General features: G+C 45.9%; 1 protein-coding gene across 3 annotated transcripts in view; it reads right to left on the reverse strand.

Moving 5' to 3' along the window:
• LOC142652779 (uncharacterized) overlaps positions 1 to 8,308 on the reverse strand; it is a 159,986-nt gene extending 151,678 nt beyond the window's left edge. For 2 of the 3 annotated variants that reach the window (XR_012847929.1, XM_075828459.1), the window contains exons 1-3: positions 7,677 to 7,864; positions 3,622 to 5,926; positions 3,119 to 3,233 (exon numbers count right to left, since the gene is read on the reverse strand). Coding sequence is in view for 2 of the 3 variants with exons in the window: in XM_075828459.1 (XP_075684574.1) it covers positions 3,119 to 3,233; positions 3,622 to 5,926; positions 7,677 to 7,709 (2,453 nt within the window). In the remaining variant the exon portion in view is untranslated. Of the gene's footprint in view, positions 1 to 3,118; positions 3,234 to 3,621; positions 5,927 to 7,676; positions 7,865 to 8,044 lie in introns of those variants that run through there. The other variant, XM_075828466.1, reaches the window with a different exon arrangement.
• Between the last annotated feature and the right edge of the window lie 17,433 nt (positions 8,309 to 25,741).

A 25,741-nucleotide genomic window follows, 5' to 3' on the forward strand; every position in this document is an offset into this window, starting at 1 on the left:
GGGCCACTGTGTTTGGCCTTTCCCAGCCTAGAAATGCCAGCCTGCGGCCGCCCCAGTGCCCGGCCCTCACTACAGAGGGTCGGGTACCGGATCGTACCTGGCTCTTCCCGGCACCCCTGGAGGCGGTGGATACTGGGGTAATAATGGGGTTAGTGTTAGCCTCTGCACCAGCTAACACTAAGCACTGCCTTAGTAATGGACACCGTCAATCAGCCAGCAGCTATTAATAAGGCAGAAGTAATAAAGTTTCAAAAAAATACAAAGACATAGAAAAAACTGGTTTATTGAAATAAAAAAAAAACACACAACCCTCATTAACCATTTTATTGATAATAAAAAAAATCAGTGATTGAAGTAGTCCTCGAATCAGATGACCGAACCTGTAAAAAAACACAAACACCAAAAAAACAAACATTAGTAAGGGCCTGTTCACATCACCACTGCCCTTCCGTCAGAGGTTTCCGTTAGGTAACCCCTCAACGGAAAGGCAAACTGAAATCTCAGCTTCCGTTTCCCTCACTATTGATTGGTTCCATTGTTTTGACAGAGTCAATAGCTCAGGTCAAGAACAACGGGACCCTGTCACAACGGTGACAAACGGGAACCTTTAGCGAGGGAAACGGAAGATGAGGCTTCAGTTTGCCGTTCCGTTGAGGGGTTACCTGACGGAAACCTCCAACGGAAAGGTAACGGTGATGTGAACACAGCCTAACACATATGGTAGGCTTAGATACAGGGCCCAAGTGCATGTGTGATACTGTTTGTTGGACCCTGTATCTAAGCCTAAAGTAAGCTTAGATACAGGGTCCAGCAGACAGTAATCTTATACAGTATAAAATGACTGTCTGCTGGGGCCCTGTGTCTAAGCCTACCACATGGTAGGCTTAAAAGGGGTTGTCCAGACACTAAACATGGATGGCCTATCTCAATATCTGATGGGTAGGGGTCTGACTCTCAGCTGTTTTGAAGTGGGTGCAGACGCTCGTACCAGCGATACTTCCCCTTCATTTTCATCACACTGTGAATCGCTGAGACATCGGTGTTGGCGTTTCAGTGTGAGAAAGTGACCGGAATGAAGGGGGAAGTAGGAGCGGCTGCCCCCCCTTCAAAACAGCTGACTGGCAGGGGTCCCGAGAGTCAGACCCGACCCATCAGCTCCAGCAGAATGGCATTGACCTTACCCTCCCCTTCGGTCGCAGCGGAGCGCCTGACTCCATCCAGGGTCGGGATGTTGTGCGCAGTGCAAAGCGTTGTGACGCCATGTGCTGCGCACAGAGCTGTGACGTGAGGACCTCCGCTGCGCTCCGGAACAAGGAATGTACGTGCTGTCAGTTACTATAGTAACGGGGGACCGTGTAGTTTATTACATAGGCCCCGTGACTATAGCAACTTTTCATTGATGTTGTGCGGGGGGCCGTGGGCTTCAGGACCCGGTCGCAATTGCGACCCCTGTATTTACGCCATGCGTCCTATTTTACTTTGTGTCACGCATCCCTCCATAGACTCTAGTCTATGTGGGATCCGCGATAACGCGTCCTGCACGGGTGCACCTCGGACGTGAAAAACTGCAGTTTTTCACGTCCAAGGTTGGCCACGTTCATGTGAATGTAGCCTAAGGGCTCATTCAGACTAGCGTGATTCTCGTCCGTGTGCTGTGTGTTGAAGCAACAGCACACAGACCCATTGATTTAATGGGGCTATTCACACATGCGCGAGTTTTCACGCAGAGAATTTTCGTTGCGTGAAACTCACTGCATGTCCTATATTGGTGCGTTTTCATGCACCTAGCCGCCCATTGATGTCGTGTTTTACGCATCAATTACATTGAAAGAAAAAAATAAAAATAAGTGCCGTCACACGAACCTATGAAATTTAATGGGGCCATTCAGACATGCAGTATTTTTTAAGTCAATGGGTGCGTGTAAATCACGGACAGCACACAGACGCACATCCGTGTGCTGTCCATGATTCACGCACAAGTTCATAAGAAATGAAGAGAAAAAGTAATAAATAAATAAACAAATGTGCACATAAAGACATCAACAACTGATGCCACACGGAACACACACGGATGCCAAACGGAACTGCAATGCATGACAAACATGTCAGTTGTTTGCGGACACAAAACGGATACGTACGTGTAAATGAGGCCTAAGACTACATTCAGACAAGCGTAGCTAACCTCGGACGTGAAAAACTGCAGTTTTTCACATCCGAGGTTCACCTGAGCGTCACGCGTTGTCATGGATCCTCCATAGACTAGAGTATATGGAGGAATGCGTGACACAAGGTAAAATAGAACATGTCCTATTTTTTCACGGACCCTTCACACGCTTCGTTGAAACAACGGTCGTATGAAAGACCCCATTGAAATACATGAGTCCGTGTGACGGCCGTTGCTTTAACGGCCGTCACACGGACGAAATACACGCTCATCTGATTGAGCCCTATGTGATACTCTTTTCACTCCAAAGTAATCATCTGTATTTACACTTACTGGTTAATTGCATTAAAGGTTTATCTTATGAAGACATGGTTTATCTTGTAAATAGAAGCCTAGTGATCAACTGATCTCAATGGGTCTGCCTTCCCTAATCCCTGGCGACCAATTGTTATTGACAAGGGAATCTGTATCTAGCCATACATACATTTCTAGCCATTCAACTGAAAGGCCCGACCATGTAATTCATGGACTGTTTGGATCCGCCAGAGCAAGATCCGCTGCTTGTGAATGGCTCTCTAATGTCCATATGCTTTAATAGGGTATATGAAAAAGGGTTGTTGTCATGAGACAATCCCTTTAATAGAGGGTTTCAGGTAAACTTCAAGAGCTTACATTTATAATTTTACAGTATGAACCAATTATGACAAGCCATCTAATACAAGGCCATAACTAAAGACAATGTACTGTGAGTTATTGGATGACAACTCTCAAATAGGATTTAGAAGATGGCTTTGGAAAGAGATAAGGATGATGGTGAGACAGGTGGTGATGTAATATTTCAGTTGCCTGTTATTCTGCAGATATTAGTAAAGTCTAGTAATGAAGGTTCCACATTTTCCAAAAATGACACTTCAAAACCCATAAATGAGCTAAAGAATGACAGGATAAGCAAACCTTGACTTCAGCTCTCCGTGTGTGTATGAGGACCAAGCAATACTGGACTTCTCCCAATACCTCTTAGGACCAGTCACTTTTGATGAAATATTTGGGGATTTCTGCAGCTTTCTATCTAAAATATGTAATAAGTATAGATCAAATTAAAGATTATTAACTACGTTTTGTATTCTAACATTTGCGGAGTTAAATATCTCAAGTATAGAATAGAACTGTATTTAGTGTCCAATATAATAAATATAAAAACACACCAACTAAATTATGAACTAACTGGAGCAATAATTCAAGAGATCACAAAGGGTTACTACAGTTTATTACATATAAAATATGCTGTACAATCTCAAATACAAAGACAACACTCTTGACTATATATCTCAACCAAATCATATGAAAATTTACAGAATGGGCATTACAAAAGTATCAGACAGAGTCAAATACCAGACACTTTCTAATAACATCGTAAATCTATGTTAAAAGGCATCAATCAACAGTGAACGATTTACCTAGGAGACCCTTGAGGTTGGACCCTTCGGTCACACTGATGTGCTCACTGGATCCTTTAAGATTCTTTTTTTTCATAGCGCGATCACCAAAATGATACGTCTCAGGTCCCAGTGTCTTAGTTTCACCCCAAGGTTTGGCTGGACCACATCCTACATGAGGCATTGAGTAATCGTCAGAAGACTCCTCGTCACTCGAAGCTTCACTAGTATGTTCGTCTTGAAAATGTTTTGTTTGCTTCCCTTTTTCTTGACTTCTTAGTATATCCAGCTGTTTTACATAAAAGAAATACTTCTCAAGCACACTGCCTTCACTATCCGAGGCTACATCCGAGTTGTCCTCCCAGCACACGGTTCTTTCTAGTTCTTTTGTATTCTGCTTTGACATCGGGTTGTTATCAAAACTTTTTGTTCGGTTGCTGAAACTAAAAAAGTCATCAGAGACATTTTCGGATAATATATGTGGATCTGGTAATTCAAAATGGTTGTTATTTTTAATAGATTGGCCCTTTGCACAGTCTAAAGCTGAACCACACTCGGCACACCAGTTAGAGCTCATGGTATTAGGAAAACTGCATGCAGGGCACATTGGATAGATTTTTCTTGTGTAACCCTTAGACAGACTCCGGTTAGAATCAACCTTGTATAAAGCTGGCTGCAATCGGTCCGGAATCTTCTCCGACGCTGATATATCATCAGATTTCTTTAGACTTTTTTTCACTAAAAATGTTCTGTCTGTTCTCGCACCATCATTTTCTCCCTTCTTTTCTAAACCTATCAATTTAAGGTCTTCCAGTAAAAAGTTAAGTCTTTCAGTATCAAGACAAGACTCCGGTGAACTTGAGTCATTTCGATTTATAGAAGTGTCCTCGAGGGCCATATCTAGATTAGTATCGATAAGGATATGTGTGTTATAATGCTGTTGTTTGGGCTCGGGCCTATTTGCAAACAGATCATCACTTTCAATACAACCTTGATTTGTGTAGTCAAAAAATTGTTCTCCCGAATCTGCATAGCCCTTAATGTTGAAAATATCCTTTCCATCACTATTCATCAATTGTGGATATACACTGCATGAAGGTTCAGAAAGATGGTCTTCCTGTTCTTGAAGGAAATCAGACATAGGTTTAGACTCACTTTTTGATTTTGGTTTATACATACTATGGGCACTTGCCAACAACCGGGACTGCCCTGGAGCATATTCTTTGGGGTCATCACCTGGATACTTGTCAAACTCCACACTATTTAATTTTAGGTATTCATCGGTGGCTCTAGAACTTTTAACAGATTCAAAAGTAGTATCCTGATCCATAGTATCAGACGACATTTCCCCTTTAGCAGATATTATTTCTCCTCCATTACATTTGTCAAGGAATTTTTTAGCCCAAGTCATTACATGGTGAAGTTTTTCTGTTTCTGGTACAGACAAATTTTCTAAAAGGTCTTGATCCAAATCAGTAACAAAACTACTCCTTAAAAGACTCCGGTGAGTAGAAAGTACATCTACTTCATGGGATTCTGGTTCCTTCAGAGTTAGAGGAACATACTCTTTATTCTTGACTTGTTTTGGGGTAGACAGTGGGTCATGGTATGTGAGAGATCTTTTAATCGCAGCTTCTTCATGAGATGATTGTAAAACGGGGACTGTGAACAAAACGTTACCCCCAGATTTCCTTAGAACTGCTTGAGGACTATGCTGTATATGTAGGTCCTTAGAATTTTCCTTCGTCACTGGTTGTAGGTTATGATGTATAGAGGGAACTGGTGGATTTGATATTTTGGGTTGCAGACTATTAATAATAGATTTGTCAGGCCCACAGGATGTTTCTGCTACTTTCTGTAAGTTACGGTACTTAGTTTGTTCCTTCATTTTCATTTCTGTTGTTGGTAAGTGCTGAATATCATGAGCAGAAATATCTGTAATGTCTTCCTTTTCTGGGTTTGCTTTCACCTCTTGAGGAGAAGCCGATACTGGAGGTTTTGCTTCTTCTGTAGCTTGTAAAGACGTTTCCCTCTTTAGAGTAATTGCTCTAGAATTATTTTTTTGGGCTACATCAGAATCTGCAGGAACATGTTTTGAGGTTGGTGCTGAGTGGCATCTCCGGGGTGTTGCACTCCTTATAGGTTTGCGGAGCCCTACGTTTTGTGTTTCTTCTGTCTTGGATAAAGAATTCTGGGAACTTTTCCCACAAAAATAGTTTAGCCTTTTAGACCTTAGAAATTTGAGATTACTGGTACGTGGGGTCTCTATTACATTATTATTAGGCTTTGGTGGTGATTGAGTTGAGTCATGAGGTGGCAGCGCCATCTGTAAGAAAACATAGGCATATAAATAACATACGGACAATATAAGAAATCGTTCTCTTTCTTAATAAATATTATTTTTAAATCTATGTTTGCCTTCAATGTGTTTTAGCTTGTTGTTATTTTCAAGATCTCTACTCTCTGTGAATATTATTATTTACATCCAGCGGGGGAACTTCATTCCCTCCTGCATTTGGACGTACCTGTACGTCCATGTAAGCGTTGTATTCCAACTAATGGAAGTACAGCTACGTTAAGTAGATGGCGTGGGCACAGGTGCCAGCTTTAATGCTCACAGCCGTTTAACCCCTTAGAAGCGCGGTCAAGCTAACACGTTGTTAAAATGAACACAAAGAACAACGGTGCAATTGCTTTTTTTTCTGTTTCCCCCTAAAATAATAAAAGTTAAATTAACAATTTAGAAGTACTCAAAAACGGTTCTAATAAAAAATATGATTTGTACCGCAAGACCACATAAGGCTACATCAATGAAGAAAAAAAAGTTATGGAACGCTGCAACATAAAAAATGTTTGTTTCATGAAATGGGCTATTAATGTGCAAAGTAGAAAAACATAAAAAAAATCATACACATTTGGTATCGCTGAAATTTTACTGACCCATAGATTAAAGGTAACGTGTTATTTATCCCTCATATAATGCAAAAGAAAAGGGGGGCCCACAGACTGTTCTTGCATGGGGGCCCTCTGCTGTCTATGTCCACCACTGTATGTAGCATATCTTGTGGCTATGCCATACATGCCTTTGGTCGGAGTACCCCTTTAAGTTTTATTTACAGATTGGCCTTAGAGCATCTTAGCCTAGAACCTTCTATAAATAAGACCATTGAAGTCTTAGGACAATCATGTGTAACCTTCCTCTTCTAGGACCCTAAGGTTAAGCGTATAATTGTTCAGGAACCCCTAGTGTGAGCGTTAACTTCTGACCAACCTCAAACATGGCGGCTCTCTTTACAATGTATTGAATTGCTGAACCCAGTCTGAGGCGGTGTTAGCTTACAATATAATAAGGTTTGCCAGATATTTGATATTTATCAGAAGAAAAAGAAAATATTCAAAATGCCTCACAAGTGGTTAGTGGGCATGGCTGAAAATGCGATACCATGCGTCAAAAATTTGCTGCAAAAATTTGCCGTACAAGGTGGTATAAGGAAGAGAAAATAGTCTAACATGTCTAGCAAGATGCGGCATGTTTATCACACAGTGTGTGCCACGGTGATCAATTTGGCGCATTTTCGGACTGTCTTGCTTAAGCTTTCGATGTCTAAATCTTAAACAGTATTAGTAAATGTGCCACTTTATGTTTTTATGTAATAAATTTACAATTAGCACCCGGCTTGGCATGATACATTAACTAGATATTTATTCAGCATTGAAAAAATAAAAAATTATCATTTAAAAAACTGCCTCTACTGTGATCTTATAGAAGGGGCATATGATATGGTATGAAGAACTTTATTCACCACTGAGGGGGCATCCAACCACCCACAATCCCACACTGGCACCGCGGTCCACAGCCATAGCCTACAAGTCTCTCATCTTGGTTACAATCTCCACACAAAACACCAACACATTTGGGGCCCTGGTTAAATTCTGTGCGCGCTGGGCAGACCCATCCCCCATTTAATGAAGGTTTCTAGATTTCATTGTTTATTTCCTACCCGGTTAGTATTATCCCTTCTTATGTACCTACTTGGCGCCTGAATTTTCAATAAAAAGATATTTAAAAAAGTAACCTTAGGGATGCCGAGAACTTTCCCATAAAACATAAATATCTAATGGAGGGAACAGTTGTCTAAAGCACAAATGCAGCGAATATTAAAGGATAATGCCTATCTTCCAAGTGTTTGGGCACTGTGGCTGGCGCTGGCATGATGTGGCATCTCACAAGGGGGCTTCTAGACAAGTTGCCATGCTGCAGGAGTCCTCCAAAATGTAGGGGTCTGATAACGCACACCGAGCAATCACTCATGTATTAGTATAATATGCAGGTCAGCCGTGTAATTGCGCGCTAGAGGGCGCTGTAGTTATTTTACACACACATTACACGTTATATAAGTCTATCTCTTACTAAATTCTAAACTATATGTTATATATCTGTTACCTGAACGTAATCCGTAATGTCAGTGCCCCGAGAGCTCCCTGTGTGGACTCCAATGACCGAGGCGCTCGGTGACCATAGCAACAGCGACGCCAAACATCCGGCAGATCCCGCCCCTAGAGGGGAGGGCAGTAAACAGCGGGGGCTCTGACAGTCCTTGTAGTCACGGAGTGAGGATGTGGGCGGAGTGTTGCCGTTGCTGTTGTTCCCGGGCTGGTTGTCATGGTCGGACTGCTACACTAAGCAGGAGGGGCGGACAATATGGGGAGTTATATAGCTGCACATAGAAGTATGTATTTCCACTGAGCTGCTCATTCATTTACCGGAAATCCATAGATCCCTTATGGACAGATTGCCGCAATATAAACCGCAACTCAAATCTCATACCTCTTGTTTTTTTGCCCAAATCCCTCCACCAGACTATCGTTTTTTTCCTTTCTGCATTTCAAGAGCCATAACTTATTTTTCCGTCGACAGAGCTTTATGTGGGCTGTTTTTTTTGCCGGACGACTTGTCGTTTTCATTGGTACCACATTGGGGTGCATAGAACTATTTGATCACTTTTTATTCAATTTCTTGTTAGGTGGATGAACAAAAAAAGCTATTCTGTCGTTTTCCTTTTTTTTTTTTTTCATAATGTTCGCCATGCAGGAAAAAATGCGTGATCATTTTATAGAATGGGTCTTTACGAACGCAGCAATACGGCTGAAAATAGCCCGTGTGAACGTACCCTTAGGCTGGATTCACACGAGCATGTTCGGTCCGTAAAGGACGGAACGTATTTCGGCCGCAAGTCCCGGACCGAACACACTGCAGGGAGCCGGGCTCCTAGCATCATACTTGGAACTACTGTCCCGTACTGAAAACATGATTACAGTACGGGACAGTTGTCCCTCAGTGAGGCAGGGACCCTAGCGTCGTACATAACTATGATGCTAGGAGCCAGCCTCGTGTGAATCCAGCCTTAATCGCGGACCGCCCGGACGTTTATAGTGTACACAAGTCACAAAGTAATGTGCTTCTCACTTCCAGGGCAAGACTCTTCCTTTGATTTGATGTCCTCTTAAGAAACTTCTTGGATTTTACAATACTGTTTGAGGAGATTTCATATCCTTAGGGTATGTTCCCACCGAGCATACACAATGTCAAATTTTCCACCGGTTTTTCTGCGCGGAAATTCTGCAGTGTTTTCGAAAGAGAAATTGACGTGCTGCAGATCCACACGGCAGGTCAGTTTCCCCACTTCTCTTCTGTGGATTTTTTCTGCAGGGTGTGGATGAGATTTGTTCAAATGTCATGCACGTTGCCGCTACTGTATTACGCTGCGGAATTTGCACACAGAAAATCTGGTCGGAAATTCGGGAGTGTTTACGCTATGTGTGATCATACCCTGAGGCTATGTTCACACGCACAAGTAAAAACGGATGGAAATGACGGAGCTGTTTACAAGGGAAAACACCCTCTGATTTTCAGACGTTTTTGAAGCAGAGTTTTTGAGTTGTTTATCAATTGACCCTATGAAAAACAGCTCCAAAAACGGCTCAAGAAGTGAAATGCTCCTTGTTTTTACGCAACGTTTTTAAAACAGCGGCATAAAAAAACTCCCCGTCTGAATTAAACACAGGTTTTCCCATTGATTTCAATGGGAAGCTGTTTGTCAACATTTCACTAGCGTTTTTCGAGTCGTTTACACCCCGAAATACGCCTGAAAACACTGTGTCTGAACATGCCCTTACATTTGTTCAAATAGGTTCTCCACCTAATGTATAAACAACACATGTAAAGAAAAAAAACTGCAGGCTTAGGCCCCATGCACACGAACGTAAAAACGGCCGTAATTACGGCCCGTAATTACAGGCCCATAGACTTCTATTGGCCACGGGTACCTCCCCGTATACTTACGGGAAGGTGCCCGTGCCATTGAAAAATATAGAACATGTCCTATTTCAAGCCGTAATAACGGCACGGGCAGGCCCATAGAAGTCTATGGGGCTCCCGTAATTACGGGTGACTACGTGTGTGCACCCGTAATTACGGGAGCGTTGCTAGGCGACGTCAGGGGATAGTCACTGTCCAGGGTGCTGAAAGAGTTAAACGATCGGCAGTAACTCTTTCAGCACCCGGGACAGTGACTACCGATCACAATATACATCAACCTGTAAAAAAAAATAGAAGTTCATACTTACCCAGAACTCCCTGCTTCTTCCTCTAGTCCGACCTGCCGGGATGACATTTCAGCCCATGTAACCGATGCAGACAATCCCAAGCCAATCACAGGCTCCAGCGGTCACATGGACTGCCGCGTCATCCAGGGAGGTCAGGCTGAATGTCGAAAGAGGGACGCGTCACAAAGACAACGGCCGGGTAAGTATGAATTTCTATTACTTTTACCTCGGAAAGGGCTGCCCCTTCTCTCTATCCTGCACTGATAGAGATAAGGGGCTGCCAATTTGTGCAGTGCAATTCCACCGAAAATCCACAGGAGAATTGCGGCCCCATTCATTTCTATGGGCCCATGCACACGACTGTGGTTTCCACGGTCCGTGCATGGCCCAGGAGCCCGGACCGCAGAAAGAGCGGACAAGCCTTATTACGTCCGTGTTCTGCGGTCCAGGCTCAAAGAAATTAATGCACGCGGCCATGTGCACGGCCCGCGATTTGCGTGCGGCCCACGGGTGACACGTCTGACCTGAAAATCACGGCCGTGCACTTGGCTACGGTCGTGGGCATGAGGCCTTAGCGTTTGAAGAGTGCTGTTGGAATGTTTTTTTCTTTACATGCAATGTTTGCAGTCACAGCGTACGTGCACCTGCACATTTTTCATTTTGTTAGGACCAACCTTTTTTGTGTGTCATAATGTATAAACAATGTATGGCAGTAAGGAAGTCTCTGTTCACAACATGTTTTAGCCCTACGTTTAGCGTGTACGCTGGTAAACCGCCCGACATACACGTTAAACGTGTCCATAGGATTCCATTAGCCCAATGGAGGCCCAAAGAGTGTTGCTTTGGCCTCTGTCTGGCTGGTATACGTCGCTATACCTTTTTTTGGAGGATGGAATAGACTACGCTTTTCTATCCAGAGGGATCCCGCAAAGAATGTTTTTTTTTAATATGGGAGCCTATGGGTGACGTATGTCACTGTTTGGCATACGTCACAGGTAAACCTGGGTATTCTCAATAGCCTTTGATGACATATACGTTAAACAGATACTATTAAAGTCTATGGGCGATGGATGAGTTAAACAGATGCCTAATAATGGCATCTGTCGCCCAAAGACTATAATGGTATCCATTTAACGTATACGTCATTATAAGGTTTATGAGAGTTTATGATATATATATTTAACGTACACCATTAAACTCTATGGTGATAGAAGTAGTTGGTGAAACATCCGTCACAGTCTACGTTTAATGTATACGTCTGGAGTTTTTCCAACGTATACGTTAAACAAAAAAACATGATGTGCAAAGACCCTAAAGAAAAGTATGGTTTAACCCCTTCAGGACTGAGCCTGTTTTGGCCTTGTCGCAGTCGATTTTTTCAAATCTGACATGTCACTTTATGTGGTAATAACTCTGGAATGCTTTTACCTATACAAGTGATTCTGAGATTGTTTTCTCGTGACATTTTGTACTTTATGTTAGGGAAAAATATGGTCGATAAATTCTATATTTATTAGTGAAAAACACAAAAATTTAGAGAAAATTTGCAAAAATGTGCATTTTTCTAAATGTAAATGGATCTGCTTGTAAAACAGATAGTAATACCACACAAAATAGTTACTAGTTAACATTTTCCATATGTCTACTTTATGTTTTTTGAACATCCTTTTATTTTTCTAGGACGTTACAGGGCTTAGAACTTTAGCAGCAATTTCTTACATTTTAAAGAAAATTTCAAAAGGCTATTTTTTCAGGAACCAGTTCAGTTCTGAAGTGATTTTGAGGGCCTTATATATTAGAATCCCCCAATAAATCAAACTTAAAATTTAAAAAAACTGCACCCCTCAAAATATTCAAAACAGCATTCAGAAAGTTTCTTAACCCTTTAGGCGTTTCACAGGAATTAAAGCAAAGTAGAGGTGAAATTTGCATATTTCATTAATTTTTTACAAAATTCATTTGTAATACATGTTTTTTTGTACCACAGAAGGTTTTACACGAGAAATGCAACTCAATATTTATTGCCCAGATTCTGCAGTTTTTAGAAATATCCCACATGTGGCCGTAGTGCGCTAATGGACTGAAACACAGGCCTCAGAAGCAAAGGAGCACCTAGAGGATTTTGGGGCCTCCTTTTTTTAGATGATATTTTAGGCACCATGTCAGGTTTGAAGAGGTCTTGTGGTGCCAAAACAGAGGAAACGCCCCAAAAGTGACTCCATTTTGGAAACTACACTGTAATGTCGGGGTAGGGAGACAGACAGGTGAGCCCTAATCTACCCACTACTCAGTCCCTGCCTACTTGCAACGACCCGCCCTAGGCGACGGGGTACAACTGGGGGACGGTCCCTACACTCAATAGGTGCACGACAGACAAACAGACAAGGGTACAAAGAAGCCGGGGAAATGGGGAAGTTGCCCACGGCAACACCGTGAGCAACAAGCGAGGTGAACGAGCCGAGTCAAACCAGGAGATCAGCGAGGTACAAAAACGCAGAGCAGAAGAGTAGTCAGTAAAGCCAAGGTCAAATACAAGCAGATGATCAGTAGTTCAAGAAGCTGCAGCAGGGCCAGGAAACTAGCAGAGAAGAATCACAAGCAAAGGAGGAACAGGAAAGGCAGGTATAAATAGACAGAGGGCGGGAGCTAGCTCCGTCTGGCCAGACTGTGATAGGCTCTCCCACTCCTAAGCCTGCCATCCTGGGTGGTGGAAGATGGAGTAAGTCTCACAGACACAGAAGCAGGTGCAGACTGATTACCTATGGGCGTTGACACAGAAGCTGTGTCTGACAGATCTTTTACAGTACCCCCCCTTTTATGAGGGGCCACCGGACCCTTTCTAGGTGGACCTGGTTTATTGGGGAAACGAAGGTGGAACCTCCTGACCAATACCCCAGCGTGAACATCCCGGGCGGGTACCCAAGTCCTTTCCTCAGGCCCGTATCCTCTCCAATGAAACAGGTACTGGAGGGAGCCTTGGACCATCCTGCTGTCACCAATTTTGGCCACCTCGAATTCTACCCCCTCAGGGGTGAGAACAGGGACCGGAGGTTTCCTTGAGGGAGCCAAGGACGGGGAGCAGCGTTTAAGGAGGGAGGCATGAAACACGTCGTGTACTCGAAAAGACGGGGGCAACTCCAGTCGGAAGGAGACAGGGTTGAGGACTTCAATGACCTTGTACGGCCCTATAAACCGGGGAGCAAACTTCTTGGACGGAACATTAAGGCGCAAATTTTTTGACGATAGCCACACCAGATCCCCGACCACAAACAAGGGGTTAGCAGAACGTCTTCTATCTGCCTGAGTCTTTTGTATGCTCTGGGACGCCTCTAGATTCTTCTGAACCTTGGCCCACACTGTGCACAGTTCCCGATGAACGACCTCTACCTCAGGATTGTTGGAACTACCAGGTGAAACGGAGGAGAACCGTGGGTTAAACCCAAAATTACAGAAAAAGGGGGAGACCCCTGATGAGTTACTGACACGGTTATTAAGGGAAAATTCGGTGACGGGAATGAATGAGACCCAATCATATTGACAGTCAGAGATAAAACAGCTTAAATATTGTTCTAGAGACTGATTAGTCCTCTCAGTTTGGCCATTAGTTTCAGGATGGAAGGCAGAGGAGAAGGACAGATCAATCTCCAACTTTTTACAGAAGGTTCTCCAAAACAATGAAACAAATTGTACCCCTCTGTCAGAAACAATATTGACAGGGACCCCATGGAGACGCAGGATGTGTTTGACAAACAAGGTAGCTAACGTCTTAGCATTGGGTAGTTTCTTGAGGAGCACAAAGTGGCACATCTTACTGAAGCGGTCTACTACAACCCACACCACCGACTTGCCTTGAGATGGAGGCAAATCGGTGATAAAATCCATGGAGATATGGGTCCAAGGTTTCTGGGGAATGGGCAAAGAACATAGTAAGCCCGCTGGTCGGGACCTGGGAGTCTTGGACCTAGCACAAACTTCACAAGCGGCGACGTAGGCCTTAACGTCTTTAGGCAACCCAGGCCACCAATAGTTTCTGGCAATGAGGTGCTTGGAACCCAGGATGCCTGGATGGCCAGATAGTGCGGAGTCATGATTTTCCCTAAGTACCCTTAGCCGGAATTGCACGGGAACAAACAGCTTGTTGTCAGGAAGGTTCCCGGGAGCTGAACCTTGATCAACCGCAATTTCAGAGACTAAATCAGAATCAATAGAGGAAATGATTATACCTGGAGGCAAAACACAAGCAGGATCTTCCTCCGAAGGAGGGCTGGCCATGAAGCTACGCGACAGTGCATCAGCCTTAATATTTTTAGACCCAGCCCTATAGTTGACCAAAAAGTTGAATCTGGTAAAAAATAACGCCTATCAAGCTTGTCTCGGGTTTAGCCTCCGGGCAGATTCTAGGAAAACCAGATTCTTGTGGTCGGTAAGGACCGTAACCTGGTGCCTAGCCCCCTTCAGGAAGTGGCGCCACTCTTCAAATGCCCATTTAATGGCTAAGAGTTTGCTGTTGCCAATATCATAGTTACTCTCAGTGGGCGAAAACTTCCTGGAGAAGTAGGCACAGGGACGGAGATGGGTGAGGGACCTTGTACCCTGGGACAAGACAGCCCCCACTCCCACCTCGGACGCGTCAACCTCCACGATAAATGGCTCCATTTGGTTGGGCTGAACCAGCACAGGGGCCGAGATAAAGCATTTCTCAAGGACCTCAAAAGCCTGGACAGCCTCAGGAGGCCAGTGGAGGAGATCAGCACCTTTGCGAGTGAGATCCGTAAGAGGCTTAGCGATGACCGAGAAGTTAGCAATAAATCTCCTGTAATAATTAGCGAACCCCAGGAAGCACTGTAATGCTGTAATGACGGGGGTAGAAAAACGGACAAGTGAGCCCTAATCTACCCGCCACTCTGTCCCTGCCTACTTGCAACGACCCGCCCTAGGCGACGGGGTACAACTGGGCGGCGGTCCCTACGCTCAGTAAGTGCAAGAGACAAACAGACAAGGGAACACAAAGCAAAGGGAAATGGGGCAGTTGCCCACGGCAACACCGTGAGCAACAAGAGTGGTGAACGAGCCGAGTCAAACCAGGAGTGCACGAGGTACCAAACGCAGAGCAGGAGAGTAGTCAGAAAGCCAGGGTCAGTATGGAGCAGGATCAAATAGTCAGAAGCTGTAGCTGGGCCAGGAAACCACACGAGAAGAATCACAAGCAAAGGAGGAACAGGAAAGGCAGGTATAAATAGACAGAGGGCGGGAGCTAGCTCCGTCTGGCCAGGCTGCGATAGGCTCTCCCACTCCTAAGCCTGCCATCCTGAGTGGTGGAAGCTGGAGTCAGTCTCAGAGACATAGACTCAGGTGCAGACTGATTACCTATGGGCGTATACACAGAAGTTGTGCCTGGCAGATACTTTACAGTACCCTCCCTTTTATGAGGGGCCACCGGACCCTTTCTAAGTGGACCTGGTTTATTGGGGAAACGGAGGTGGAACCTCCTGACTAATACCCCAGCGTGAACATCCCGGGCGGGTACCCAAGTCCTCTCCTCAGGCCCGTATCCTCTCCAATGGACCAGGTACTGGAGGGAGCCTTGGACCATCTTGCTGTCCACAATCTTGGCCACCTCGAATTCCACCGCCTCAGGGGTGAGAACGGGAACAGGAGGTTTCCTCGAGGGAGCCAAGGACGGGGAGCAGCGTTTAAGGAGGGAGGCATGAAACACGTCGTGTATTCGAAAAGATGGGGGCATCTCCAGTCGGAAGGAGACAGGATTGAGGACTTCAATGACCTTATACGGCCCAATAAACCGGGGAGCAAACTTCTTGGACGGGACCTTAAGGCGCAAGTTCCTAGACGATAACCACACCAGATCCCCGACCATAAACAAGGGGTTAGCAGAACGTCTTCTATCAGCCTGAGTTTTTTGTAGGCTCTGGGACGCCTCTAGGTTCTTCTGAACCTGGGCCCAGACTGTGCACAGTTCCCGATGAACGACCTCTACCTCGGGATTGTTGGAACTACCAGGTGAGACGGAGGAGAACCGTGGATTAAACCCAAAATTACAGAAAAAGGGGGAGACCCCTGTCGAGTTACTGACCCGGTTATTAAGGGAAAATTCGGCGAGGGGAATGAATGAGACCCAATCATATTGACAGTCAGAGATAAAACACCTTAAATATTGTTCTAGAGATTGATTAGTCCTCTCAGTTTGACCATTAGTTTCAGGATGGAAGGCAGAGGAGAAGGACAGATCAATCTCCAACTTTTTACAGAAGGCTCTCCAAAACAATGAAACAAATTGTACCCCTCTGTCCGAAACAATATTGACAGGGACCCCATGGAGAGGCAGGATGTTTTTGACAAACAAGGTAGCTAACGTCTTGGCATTAGGTAGTTTCTTGAGGGGCACAAAGTGGCACATCTTACTGAAGCGGTCTACTACCACCCACACCACCGACTTGCCTTGAGATGGAGGCAAATCGGTGATAAAATCCATGGAGATATGGGTCCAAGGTCTCTGGGGAATGGGCAAAGAACGTAGTAAGCCCGCTGGTCGGGACCTGGGAGTCTTGGACCTAGCACAAACCTCACAAGCGGCGACGTAGGCCTTAACGTCTTTAGGCAACCCAGGCCACCAATAGTTTCTGGCAATGAGGTGTTTGGTACCAAGGACGCCTGGATGACCAGATAGTGCGGAGTCATGATTTTCCCTAAGTACCCTTAGCCGGTATTGCAGGGGAACAAACAGCTTGTCCTCAGGAAGGTTCCCGGGAGCTGAACTTTGATCAGCCGCAATTTCAGAGACTAAATCATAATCAATAGAAGAAATTATTATACCAGGAGGCAAAATACAAGCAGGATTTTCCTCCGAAGGAGGGCTGGCCATGAAGCTACGCGACAGTGCATCGGCCTTAATATTTTTAGACCCAGCCCTATAGGTAACCAAAAAGTTTAATCTGGTAAAAAATAGCGCCCATCGAGCTTGTCTCGGGTTTAGCCTCCGGGCAGATTCTAGGAAAACCAGATTCTTGTGGTCGGTAAGGACCGTTACCTGGTGCCTAGCCCCCTCCAGGAAGTGGCGCCACTCTTCAAATGCCCATTTAATGGCTAAGAGTTCGCGGTTGCCAATATCATAGTTACTCTCAGTGGGCGAAAACTTCCTGGAGAAGTAGGCACAGGGACGGAGATGGGTGAGGGACCTGGTACCCTGGGACAAGACAGCCCCCACTCCCACATCAGATGCTTCAACTTCCACGATAAATGGCTCCATTTGGTTGGGCTGAACCAGCACCGGGGCCGAGATAAAGCACTTCTTAAGGACCTCAAAAGCCTGGACAGCCTCAGGGGGCCAGTGGAGGAGATCAGCACCTTTGCGAGTGAGGTCCGTAAGAGGCTTAGCGATGACCGAGAAGTTAGCAATAAATCTCCTGTAATAATTAGCGAACCCCAAGAAACACTGTAACGCCTTCAGGAAGGCAGGTTGGACCCATTCCGCCACAGCCTGGACCTTGGCGGGGTCCATGCGGAATTCATGAGGAGTGAGGATTTGACCCAAAAATGGTATCTCCTGTACCCCAAACACACATTTTTCGGTTTTCGCAAACAGTTTGTTTTCCAGAAGGACCTGGAGCACCTTCCTGACATGCTCAATGTGGGAGGACCAGTCCTTGGAAAACACCAGTATGTCATCAAGGTACACTACAAGAAATACCCCCAGGTAATCTCTTAAAATCTCATTTATGAAATTCTGGAAGACCGCAGGAGCATTACACAACCCAAAGGGCATGACGAGGTATTCGAAATGACCTTCGGGCGTGTTAAACAAAGTCTTCCACTGATCCCCCTCTTTGATGCGGATAAGGTTATACGCCCCCCGTAGATCAAACATAAAGAACCATTGGGCCCCCTGAACCTGATTAAAGAGATCAGGAATCAAAGGAAGGGGATACTGGTTCCTTACAGTGACCTTATTCAAGTTACGGTAGTCAATGCATGGCCTAAGACCACCATCCTTCTTCCCTACGAAGAAGAAGCCAGCACCTACTGGAGAAGTAGAGGGGCGAATGTAACCCTTGGCCAGGCATCCCTGGATATACTCTCTCATGGCTTCACGTTCGGGACAAGAAAGATTAAATATCCTACCCTTAGGGAGCTTAGCTCCTGGTACCAATTCGATAGCGCAATCGTATTCTCTATGAGGAGGTAACACTTCGGAGGCCTCTTTAGAGAAAACATCAGCGAAGTCCTGAACAAACTCAGGTAGAGTGTTCACCTCCTCAGGGGGAGAAATAGAATTAACAGAAAAACATGACGTCAAGCATTCATTACCCCACTTGGTAAGGTCCCCAGTATTCCAGTCAAACGTTGGATTATGCAACTGCAACCAGGGAAGGCCTAAAACCAAATCGGACGATAACCCCTGCATCACCAGTACAGAGCACTGCTCCAAATGCATGGAGCCAACAAGGAGTTCAAAAACAGGGGTATGCTGTGTAAAATAACCATTAGCAAGAGGAGTGGAGTCGATACCCACTACCGGGACAGGTTTAGGCAAATCAATCAATGGCATAGCTAGAGACATAGCAAATTCCACAGACATAATATTAGCAGAAGACCCTGAATCCACGAAGGCACTGCCGGTAGCAGAACTACCACCAAAAGAGACCTGAAAGGGAAGCAAGATTTTATTACGTTTCATATTTACAGGAAATACCTGTGCGCCCAAGTGACCTCCCCGATGGTCACTTAGGAGCGGAAGTCCCTCTGACTGCTTATTCTTACGCCTAGGACATTTGTTCACTTGATGCTTGTCATCCCCACATTAGAAGCAGAGACCATTCTTCCTGCGGAACTCTCTACGTTGTTGGGGGGACACGGAGGCCCCAAGTTGCATAGGTACCTCCGAGTCTTCCGTGGGAGAACGAAGCAACGGAAACTCGGGAGGCATCATGGGGGAGTCAGAGGAGAAAACACAAAAACGTTCAAGTCGTCGTTCCCTGAGACGTCGGTCAAGTCGTACCGCTAAAGCCATAACCTGATCTAGGGAGTCAGAAGAGGGATAGCTAACTAGCAGGTCTTTCAGGGCGTTCGACAGACCCAATCTAAACTGGCACCTTAAGGCAGGGTCATTCCACCGAGAAGCTACACACCACTTCCTAAAGTCAGAACAATACTCCTCAACAGGTCTCTTACCCTGACGTAAGGTCACCAGCTGACTCTCGGCAAAGGCAGTCTTGTCAGTCTCGTCATAAATGAGCCCGAGAGCAGAAAATAAAAGTTCAACGGAGGAAAGTTCAGGGGCGTCAGGAGCCAAGGAGAAGGCCCATTCTTGGGGCCCGTCCTGGAGCCGGGACATAATTATACCCACCCGCTGGCTCTCAGAAACAGAGGAGTGGGGCTTTCAGCGAAAATAGAGCCTACAACTCTCCCGAAAGGAGAAAAAAGTCTTCCGGTCCCCTGAGAACTGGTCAGGCAACTTGAGGTGAGGTGAGGGGCACTACCAGGGTAGCATCAGGCTGGTTGTCCCTCTGAGCCAGGGCCTGGATCTGTAGGGAGAGGCCTTGCATTTGCTGAGCCAGGGTCTCAAGGGGGTCCATAGTAGAGTCAGGGACCAGGGTAAACTAGGTATATGGGCTTGTGGTTATGTAATGTTGGGGTAGGGAGACAGACAGGTGAGCCCTAATCTACCCGCCACTCAGTCCCTGCCTACTTGCAACGACCCGCCCTAGGCGACGGGGTACAACTGGGCGACGGTCCCTACACTCAATAGGTGCACGACAGACAAACAGACAAGGGTACAAAGAAGCCGGGGAAATGGGGAAGTTGCCCACGGGAACACCGTGAGCAACAAGCGAGGTGAACGAGCCGAGTCAAACCAGGAGATCAGCGAGGTACAAAAACGCAGAGCAGAAGAGTAGTCAGTAAAGCCAAGGTCAAATACAAGCAGATGATCAGTAGTTCAAGAAGCTGCAGCAGGGCCAGGAAACCAGCAGAGAAGAATCACAAGCAAAGGAGGAACAGGAAAGGCAGGTATAAATAGACAGAGGGCGGGAGCTAGCTCCGTCTGGCCAGGCTGTGATAGGCTCTCCCACTCCTAAGCCTGCCATCCTGGGTGGTGGAAGATGGAGTCAGTCTCACAGACATAGAAGCAGGTGCAGACTGATTACCTATGGGCGTTGACACAGGAGCTGTGTCTGGCTGATCCTTTACATACACCCTCAAGGAATTTATCTAGGGGTATAGTTATAAAATATTTACAAGGAATAAAGAAGAAAATGCACCCCAACATTTGTAAAGCATCTTCTCCAGATTACGGAAATACCCCATATGTGGTAATAAACTGCTGTTTGGACCCACAGCAGGGCTCAGAAGGGAAGGAGCCCCTTTTGGATTTTGGAGCGCATATTTTGCTGGATTGGTTTTCGGGTGCCATGTCGCGTTTGCAACGTCCCGGAGGGACCAAAACAGTGGAATCCCCCCAAAAGTGACCCCATTTTGGAAACTACACCCCTCAAGGAATTTTTCCCCACAGGTTTTTTGCAGAATTTAGTGGAATTAGGCCGTGAAAATTAATATCAACATTTTTGTCCACTAAAATACTGAATTTTTTCATTTTCACAAGGATAAAGGAGAAAAAGCCGGCCAAAATTTGTAACGCAATCTCTCCCGAGTACGGCAATACCCCACATGTGGTCATAATTTTTTTTTTAAAAGAAATTAATTAACCTTTGCAGGACTGATCCTTTTCCATTTTAGTTTTTCACTCCCCTCCTTCCAAATGCCATAACTTTTTTATTTTTCTATGAATAGAATGGTGTGAGGGCTTATTTTTTGCTGGAGGAGTTGTCGTTTCTATTGACACCATTTAAAGTACCATTTAATGTACTGGGAAACTGAAATAAAATTCTTTGCGGGGTGAAATTGGAAAAAACGGATTCCTCCATTGATTTTTTTGGGTTTCGTTTTTACCGCTTTCACCGTGCGGTAAAAACGACAACTTAACTTTATTCTGCGGGTCAATACGATTACGGTGATACTAAATGTGTATAGTTTTTTTTATATTTTACTACTTAAATTGTGATTGCCATAACCTTTTTATTTTTTGGTCGATTGAGCGATGTGAGGGCTTATTTTTGGTGAGACGAGCTGTAGTTATAATTGCTAAAAAATTTTGGTACATACAACTTTTTGATCACTTTTTATTACATTTTATTTAGATCTAAGGTGACCAAAAAACAGTGATTTGGGCGTTTTAAATTCTTTATTTCTTACGGCGTTCATTATGTGCTATAAATGACAATTTTACTTTATTCTGCGGGTCGATACGATTACGGCGATGCCATATGTATATAGGTTTTTTTATGTTTTGCAGCGTTTGCACAATACAATCACTTGTTTATAAAATAATTCATTTTCTGTCACCATATTCTGAGAGACATAACTTTTTTATTTTTCTGTCAAAAAATTGTGTAAGGGTTTGTTTTTTGCGGGACGGGCTGTAGGTTTTATTGGTACTATTTTGGGGTACATTCGACTTTTTAATCACTTTTTATTCTATATTTTGGGAGGGGTGGTGACCAAAAAATAGTGATTCTGGAATTGTTTTTCGTTTATTTTTTTTGCGGCGTTCACCGTGCGGGAAAAATAACATTATAGTTTTATATAGTTTGGGTCGTTACGAACGCGGTGATACCAAATATGTGTACTGTTTTTTAACGTTTTAATTTTTTTCCTATAATAAGAGACTTATTATAGGAAAAATAAATCTTTTATTTTTACACTTTTGTAAAACATTTTTATTAACTTTTTTTAAAGGACGAGTGTCACGAAAAAAAAATGTTGATATCAATTTGCATTTAGTGTTTTATTATAAAATATTTTATTTATGTGTGTGTTTGTGTTTTACTTTATTATATTTTTTAACTTTTTCTTCTCTATGGGGGCTGCCATTTTTTTTGCCATCTCTGTATGTGTCGATTAACGACACATACAGTGATGGAATATGGCACACACATCCCCATAGAGAATGCGAACGGGAGCCGTTCCATCCACTATAGCGTACGGGGTCTGTTTGGGAGCGGCGCATGCGCCGCTTCCACACAGACCAAAAGTCAGGTCTTCGCTAGAGCGAAATCCGGCGCCATGTTTATGTCGACCGGAAGCCGCGGCAGGACTGTGAGATGACGACTTACGGTCGCGGCTTCCGGACTTGTGTTCTGAAGCAAGCACGAGGAGCGGAGGGAGCAGACCGGAGCGGACGGATCAGAGGGAGCGGCGGCGGCAGGAGCAGGTAAGTTAGGTCTGTGTATGTACGTGTTTTAGTGTGTGATTACTACTGTATGTAAACCTACTACACTGTGTGTTAGCTCAAAAAATGGCGACACACAGTGTAGGAGGTTTGACCGTTCAATCCCCTCCTTTCTCCTGGCACTAGCCAGGATAAAGGAGGGCGGATTCTGTGAGCTCACTAGAGCGAGTGAGTATTCCCAAATTTTGCAGCATAAAGCAATGTGGTTGCTTTACCACATGCAATGCTGCAATTTTGGGAATTGCTCCATCTAGTGACCAGCACTGGGAAATATTATAAATTAGAATCTAATTTATAATATTTCCTGACTCGTGAAAAAATGAAAAAAATTTGGACAGTGTTTAAGCATTCATACACTAACTGTTTAACTAAAAAAAAAAACTTTTACTTTTTACACTTTCTTTTTTTACCTGCAGCTCTGCTCGCTGCTAGAATACATTACACTACCTGGGTAGTGTAATGTATTCCAACTGTCAGTGTGACGTCAGTCACTCTGGCACTAAGGGTATGTTCACACGAGGGCGTCCGTAACGGCTGAAATTACGGGGATGTTTCAGCCTGAAAACATCCCCGTAATTTCAGCCGTAACGGCATGTGCAGGCGCTTGAACGGCGCGTCCATTACGGACGTAATTTGCGCTGCTATTCATTGAAGTCAATGAATAACGGCTCCAAATACGGCCAAAGAAGTGACAGGTCACTTCTTTGACGCGGGCGTCTATTTACGCGCCGTCATTTGACAGCGGCGCGTAAATTACGCCTCGTGTGAACAGACAAACGTCTGCCCATTGCTTTCAATGGGCAGATGTTTGTCAGCGCTATTGAGGCGCTATTTTCGGACGTAATTCGGGTCAAAAACGCCCGAATTACGTCCGTAATTAGTGCGTGTGAACATACCCTTAGTCTACGAGGACCAGCCAGAGGCTGGTCCTCGTAGGTTTCCATATATGGAAGACCCGGAGGCCGTTGTCTGGCCTCCGGATGCCATCACAAGCATCAGCAACCCCCACAATTGCATGGGGGCTGCTGATGTGCTACAAACCCCCTAAATGCAGCGATCGCAATCGAGCGCCACATTTAAGGGGTTACTTGCCGAAATTGCTGATCGGCAACAGTGGAATGTCAGCTGTCATGGACGGACAGTGTGCATCGGGAACGACACAGTGACTTCCTGTCACTCTGACAGGAAGCCTATCAGGAGGCTGGTCCTGATAGGCTTCCGTACATGGCAGACATGGAGGCCATTGTCATACCGGGCGGTCTGCTAAATGTCCCGCTGAGCGCAGCAGCTGTATCAAAACAGCTGATCGCTGCTGACAGGCGATCTGCATGCCAGACGACTGCAGCAGTGATCAAAAGAAGGCAGGAGTCTTACGGCGGTGTTCTCACTGGGATCGATGCCGGCACGGGAGTGGACCAGTCCAGTCACCTGACCTGTCATCTGACCTCACCCGTCAGGTGACAAGTCAGGTGACTGGACTGGTCCACTCCCTGCCGGCATCGACACCAGTGGGAACGCCGCTGCAAGACTCCTGCCTTCTTCTGACGGTGAGTGAAAGCAGAGCGGAGAGTGGCAGCAGTAGGGCCGGCTACCTCTTATACGGGAGTTGTGTTGCGCTACCTACAGGGGGGCTATGTGTGGAGCTATCTACAGGGGGCTGTGTGTGGCGCTATCTACATGGGGGCTGTGTGTGGCGCTATGTACAGGGGGGCTGTATCTGGAGCTATGTAGACGGGGGCTGTATCTGGAGCTATCTACAGGGGGGCTGTGTGTGGAGCTATCTACAGGGGGCTGTGTGTGGAGCTATCTACAGGGGGCTGTGTGTGGAGCTATCTAGAGGGGGGCTGTGTGTGGAGCTATCTAGAGGGGGGCTGTGTGTGGAACTATCTACAGGGGGGCTGTATCTGGAGCTATCTACAGGGGGGCTGTGTGAAGCAATCTACATGGGGGCTGTGTTTGGCGCTATCTACAGGGGGGCTGTGTGTGGAGTGATCTACAGGGGGGCTATGTGTGGAGCTATCTACAGGGGGGCTGTATCGAGCTATGTACAGGGGGGCTGTGTGGAGCAATCTACAGGGGGGCTGTATCTGGAGCTATCTACGGGGGGGCTATATGTAGAGCTATATATAGGGGGGCTGTATCTGGAGCTATCTACAGGGGGGCTGTGTCTGGCGCTATGTACAGGGATGCTGTGTGGAGCAATCTACAGGGGGGCTGTGTGTGGAGCTATATACAGGGAGAGCTGTGTGTTGTGCTATCTACAGGGGGGCTGAATCTGGAGCTATCTACAGGGGGTTGTGTGTTTGGCGCTATCTACAGGGGGGGCTGTGTGTGGAGCTATCTACAGGGGGGCTGTGTGTGGCGCTATCTACAGGGGGGCTGTGTGTGGCGCTATCTACAGTGGGGCTGTGTGTGGAGCTATCTACAGGGGGCTGTGTGTGGCGCTATCTACAGGGGGCTGTGTGTGGCGCTATCTACAGGGGGCTGTGTGTGGCGCTATACAGGGGGCTGTGTGTGGCGCTATCTACAGGGGGCTGTGTGTGGCGCTATCTACAGGGGGCTGTGTGTGGCGCTATCTACAGGCGGGCTGTGGGTGGCGCTATCTACAGGTGGGCTGTGTCTGGCGCTATGTACAGGGGGGCTGTATCTGGAGCTATCTACGGGGGGCTGTGTGTGGAGCTATCTACTAGGGGGCTGTGTGTGGCGCTATGTACAGGGGGGCTGTGTGTGGAGCTATCTACAGGGGGCTGTGTGTGGAGCTATCTACAGGGGGGCTGTGTCTGGCGCTATGTACAGGGGGGCTGTGTGTGGAGCAATCTACAGGGGGGCTGTGTGTGGAGCACTCTCCAGGGGGGCTGTGTGTGGAGCTATCTGCAGGGGGCTGTGGGTGGCGCTATCTACAGGTGGGCTGTGTCTGGCGCTATGTACAGGGGGGCTGTATCTGGAGCTATCTACAGGGGGGCTGTGTGTGGAGCTATCTACTAGGGGGCTGTGTGTGGCGCTATGTACAGGGGGGCTGTGTGTGGAGCTATCTACAGGGGGCTGTGTGTGGAGCTATCTACAGGGGGGCTGTGTCTGGTGCTATGTACAGGGGGGCTGTGTGTGGAGCAATCTACAGGGGGGCTGTGTGTGGAGCAATCTACAGGCGGGCTGTGGGTGGCGCTATCTACAGGTGGGCTGTGTCTGGCGCTATGTACAGGGGGGCTGTATCTGGAGCTATCTACAGGGGGGCTG

The sequence above is a fragment of the Rhinoderma darwinii genome, chromosome 1 (genome assembly GCF_050947455.1).
Source record: "Rhinoderma darwinii isolate aRhiDar2 chromosome 1, aRhiDar2.hap1, whole genome shotgun sequence".
In the NCBI taxonomy this organism is placed as follows: Eukaryota; Metazoa; Chordata; class Amphibia; order Anura; family Rhinodermatidae; genus Rhinoderma; species Rhinoderma darwinii.